Source organism: Sesamum indicum, linkage group LG1 (genome assembly GCF_000512975.1).
Source record: "Sesamum indicum cultivar Zhongzhi No. 13 linkage group LG1, S_indicum_v1.0, whole genome shotgun sequence".
In the NCBI taxonomy this organism is placed as follows: domain Eukaryota; kingdom Viridiplantae; phylum Streptophyta; class Magnoliopsida; order Lamiales; family Pedaliaceae; genus Sesamum; species Sesamum indicum.
Window position 1 is genome coordinate 17,100,838 of NC_026145.1, and position 5,443 is coordinate 17,106,280.

Genomic DNA, 5,443 nt, shown 5'->3' on the forward strand with positions numbered 1-5,443 from the left:
TATTTTTCCAATTTCTCTCTCTCTTTTCTTTTTTTTTTTTTTGGCTTTTGCACAGTATTAAAAAGTAATTTTCCGTGGTCGGTAAATCGATCTCAGTTTTCATTATCGTTATTAGATCTTTTGTCTATGGCACTCTTTTGAATTTCGCTAATGAAATTCAAATCTTATTAATATAGTCGCTTGCTTTAATTTGATTAATTATGGTGCGGTATAGTATATATAATGAGTTGTTTTTTATTTTTGAACTTTTTAACAGCAGTGATTTAAATTATCGATAATCTCTTGCTTGAATGGTGAAGTTGTGAATCCGAGTCATAAAAATATACACTATGTTTCATTTTCAAGTTATTTCCGAACGAGTCAAAACTTACTCAATGTTTGCCATTATTAATAAACACTTTATCTAGGTGTTTTAAACTGTTTTAGCATAAATACATACATATACATAAATATATATAAAAAAGACATGATTTGATTATGATTTGATAATGAATAGTAATTTTTGTCTCCCAAAACACAACATTAAACATACAATACTTATTTTAAATTATCTTAAAAAACAAATCCAAACATACATACTATTTCTAACACACACTTATTTATCTTTGTTTTCTTTCTCTATCTCCATAAAATACAACAAAACACTCAGAAAACTATTCCAAACATTATAGTAGGTATTTAGTTTACTTTTAATATTAGTATGTTGGATCTCTTTTGTTTACTTTAAATTTATATGTAGATTTAGAAACATCAATGTATTGCGTACTAAATATTGTTGTAATAATATATCAATTGATTTAGAACTATCGAGGTAACTTTTAAAAAAATTGCACTGGTTTAATTGATGATTTTATATATACTTGAAAGGGTGTGTTCATTTGTTGCATAATTTTAGTGACTGAGATTGTAAAATAGGAAAATTTTCCTTGATTTAAATGTCCTTTTTGCTGTCTAATTATTCAGATTTAATATATGAAGGAATTATATATATAAAGTTAATTACTTTTTCTACCGTGCATGTGTTTAATTATAAGGAAAATAACCAATTAAATTGGGTGGATATTAAGAATTTAGTCTTAATTAAATAGTGTGTATATTTAACTATGTGTGTGTGTTTTAATAATTGGCTTATTATATTAATTATAATTAATTTTACCTTCGACATATACAGGTATTATATTTTTCATAATTTAATTTTCACTTTCTTATATGTATATATATATGAAATTTTTTTATCCGAATCAGGTTTGGTCGAACCAAATTAATTATAAAGCAAGTGTATCAAACTTGCTATGTGATTGGTTATTATCCTGAACTATACACTAATCACACGATAAATATATTGCACTTGCCATATGATTGGTTTAGGTTTGATCGAGCCCGATTTGAGCTATAATTAGTTTCGTGAAAATTTCATTTAGCTTCAAATTTATAAAAACTCGAACAATCTTAATTAATTTATTCTAAGACATGTCATGATATAAATATCATATATTCGTCAATTTCTAACTTAATTTGTGAATGAAGTCGCACACTAATTTTGATTATAATTACACTAAAATATGAATTTGCTTTGTTTGTTAATTGCGTTTAAACAAATTAAAACGAGTAATTTATATTAATTCTCCCTAAAATTTGATGCTTCCCGGATGAATATTATTCCTAAAACATGTTACTCCCATTGGATTCTCCCAAAATTAGGATGACTTCATCTACGGGGATTATTTTTCTTTTTAATATGTAAATACATCCAAATAACAAAGAAAATCTTTAATTCAGAATCACTACGTAATTGTATTATTATACCTCTTTTTGGATAATTCTTTGAGAATACGGTTTCTGCGTTTTTATTTTCTTATAACATTAAATAGCTATTTCCTAAATGCTGATTTCAGCATAAAATAAATAAAAAAAAACCAGTTAAACAAATTAATAGAAATAAATGGTAGGACATTTATGGTTTATATAGATGATGATTTGCTTTCTAAGAGGAAAAAAAACACCACCACATAATTATGAACACTGTTGATTGATGTATTATATATGTTTTCTGGTATTAGAGTTTGTTGAGACGAACAGATTATTTTGTCTTTTTAAATAAAGAAATTTTTAGAATTAGGGATAATTTATGCCAATAATGTCGTAATTTAGTGGAGCTGTCGTACTTTGAAATTATGAGTTCAAGTCTCACTAGACTCCCACATGATCTCGTTATTAGTATATGATCGGGAGAAAAGAAGTACGGAAGACCCATTTTATTTGGTATGGGTATTTATTCAGCCCAAAACGCCCAATGCAATTTGGGCTAAAAACAAAGAAAAAACGAGAAGAGCCCAGACCATATTCAACTCTATTGACCAGTCAACACAAGTGAGGACAAAAATTTCACGTAATTTGACCTCCTACCAAAACTTAATGCCTATTAAATTACAGTTCTTCCACTCTATTATCTGGAAAAACTAAAAAGATAATCAGGATTAATTAATTAATAAACGAATTAGGAGCAGATTTGGGATCATAGATTCATAATTTACACACACAGTCTTAAATGTTACTCCATCACCATCATCATCATCATCATCGTCAAGAGTTGTGTAGCATCCCATCCGAGGGCCTTCCCGTCATTTCAACGGTCGTAATTCTTTTACACTCCGCATCAGATCCCTCCCCCCTCCGCGATCCACTTCCAGATCAGATGCTCCTCTCCTCCTCGCTTCTCTCTTTCCTCTAGATCCGCCGCAGTCGCCACCACTCCGCCGCCGAGGACCCCACATTGGAACGACCGAAGTTGCCCTGCCTCCACCGCGTCCGTTGAAATTTAGATTCAACCCCCCTCTCCCCATTTTCTAACTTCGGGAATGGCTTCTTCGGAAGCCGATTCCCGCTTAACCCAAGTTCTAATCCCGGCGTTCGATAAGATCATCAAGAACGCGTCCTGGCGCAAGCATTCCAAACTCGCCGCTGAGTGCAAATCCGTTATCGAACACCTCAATTCACCTAACCAAAACCCTACCCCTGCTTCACCCCCTGGCTCACCCTCCGCCCAGTCTGATCTTGACGGGTCATCCCATCCCGGCGTTCTCCTTGATCTCTCCCTGTCCGATTCCGATATCATTCTCAGTCCTCTTATCAATGCTCTCTCTTCAAACTACATCAAAGTCGCTGAGCCTGCTCTTGATGCAGTGCAGAAATTGATTGCACATGGATATTTACATGGTGAAGCGGACCCAAGCGGAGGTCCGGAAGCGAAATTGCTCTCCAAATTGATTGATTCCTCATGCAAATGCCACGATTTGGGGGATGAAAATATGGAGTTGTTGGTGATCAAGGCGCTTCTATCCGCCGTTACTTCAGTGTCGCTGCGAATACACGGTGATTGTTTGTTGCAAGTGGTGAAGACTTGTTACGATATTTACCTGAGTAGTAAGAATATGGTGAATCAGACCACTGCAAAAGCGTCGTTGGTTCAGATGTTAGTTATCGTGTTCCGGAGAATGGAGGCTGATTCGTCCACCGTGCCATTGCAGCCTATTGTAGTGGCAGAGCTGATGGAACCAGTGGAGAAGGCGGATGTGGATGGTTCCATGACAATGTTTGTTCAGGGTTTTATTACTAGGATAATGCAGGATATCGATGGAGTTTTTAGCCCCAGTACGCCCACTGGTGGTGTGGGATCAGGGGTTGGGGCGCATGACGGGGCATTCGAGACTAAGACCTCAACAGTCGAGGGCACGAATCCAGCAGATTTATTGGACTCAACAGATAAGGATATGCTCGATGCAAAGTACTGGGAGATCAGCATGTATAAGACGGCATTAGAAGGAAGGAAAGGTGAGTTGGCGGATGGAGAGGTGGAAAGGGATGATGATTTGGAGGTTCAGATTGGAAATAAGTTGAAACGTGATGCTTTTTTGGTTTTTCGGGCTTTGTGTAAGCTCTCAATGAAGACTCCACCCAAGGATGCCGCAGCAGATCCTCAGGCAATGAAGGGGAAGATCGTGGCGCTGGAGTTGCTCAAGATTCTCTTGGAGAATGCGGGGGCAATATTTAGGACTAGTGAAAGGTATTGGATTTGCAACATTAGTTTAGCTCAAATTCTTCTTCAATAATTTTTGCCGTTCAATCTACGGATTTTGAAACTTATTTTTTATGGTATGGTTATGGGGGTTGTTGTGAATGCATAAATTGCTGAATTGCCTGTGGCACATTAGGGATGCTGTGAGTTGTGGTTCTTTTGGTATTATGCGTCAAGAAAATTGCCATAAATGATATAAGTGTGAAGAGTACTATGCAACAGTTTTAGATAGTAAGACTATAAGTTCTATATGCCTCAATTGCTCTTTTGAAAATGAATGAAAATTTAAGCAACCATGCTATTTATTGCTAGCATAGTCTCATCGTTTCTTCACTAACTTCCTGGACTTGCTGTTTGATAAGGTTTCTTGGAGAGAATGCTAATATGGTTGCTGAGAATGTAGAACTTTTGATTTGGGATTCATTAAACTGTTGTGACCTCTGCCATGCACATATGCCTTGAAACAGCAAGCTGCATGTTCCATATTGTGCTTTTAGAACTTGTAGATCATGTGAATCAACTCAGATCTTAAGAACTTTGTGATTCGCATATGTTAGCAAAAAGAATGTGACCTGAAGCATGTTCCTAGCAAGATTTTTGCTTGTTTCTGATAACAGAAGATTTTTCCCTGGCTCTCACTGTACAATAGACTATACTAACTCATTGTCCATCGGATGAGATTTTTAGTTCGACATCTGGAGTGATAGGCATACTGTGCCATGATAATGTTCCTTGGATGATGCGCATCATGGTCTTGATCTAATTGGGCACTTATAAAGAGAAGTTCATGACTAGTCTTCAATTAGCAATAACATTGCTCTCTTATGGAGAACTTAAATCATCAAACAACTAATATAAGACGACAGATGGCGTTCATAATGGATAGAAGGCTATGAAGCCGAGATAAGTTGGTGGAATGTCTCTATCAAGTGGAAAGACTCAAAACTAGGAGATTCACTTCTAAGTTTTTAGAAAAAATGCTGCAAAATTCTCTAACAATTGAAGCTTAATCGAGATCTATCCATCAAAATTTCATTGGTAACCATCTATGACGCTTTTTACCAGATATATTTCCAATAAACATATTTATCCATTCTATTAGTTTCTTGCATTAATCTTCCTGGGTTGGTTTCCCAATTATTCAGTTTCATTGTTCTGTTACTGGTTTTAATTGATTATTTTATCTCCAGTGTTTTAAGACACTGTGTTTGCCTGTTTATTGGTAAATCCCTATGTGCAACCTCTGTGAAAATACCAAATTGTGAGGATTAAGGTGCATTATTGGTGGGATCTACATTGCGCTTATGTAGTTGATCTGCATCTTCTGCTGTTTCGACACCTTGTGGATATATCATTTTGTCTTTCGGT

At 35.4% G+C, this 5,443-nt stretch overlaps 2 protein-coding genes across 2 annotated transcripts in view; both read left to right on the forward strand.

The window, feature by feature from the left end:
* Positions 1-318, forward strand: part of LOC105174234 (LOB domain-containing protein 18) — a 3,894-nt gene extending 3,576 nt beyond the window's left edge. Inside the window, exon 3 of the mRNA XM_011096267.2 lies at positions 300-318. Coding sequence (XP_011094569.1) covers positions 300-318 — 19 coding nt within the window. The remainder of the gene's footprint in view (positions 1-299) is intronic.
* Positions 2,514-5,443, forward strand: part of LOC105171444 (brefeldin A-inhibited guanine nucleotide-exchange protein 2) — a 10,159-nt gene continuing 7,229 nt past the window's right edge. The window contains exon 1 of the mRNA XM_011092565.2: positions 2,514-4,063. Coding sequence (XP_011090867.1) covers positions 2,859-4,063 — 1,205 coding nt within the window. The 5' untranslated portion in view covers positions 2,514-2,858. The remainder of the gene's footprint in view (positions 4,064-5,443) is intronic.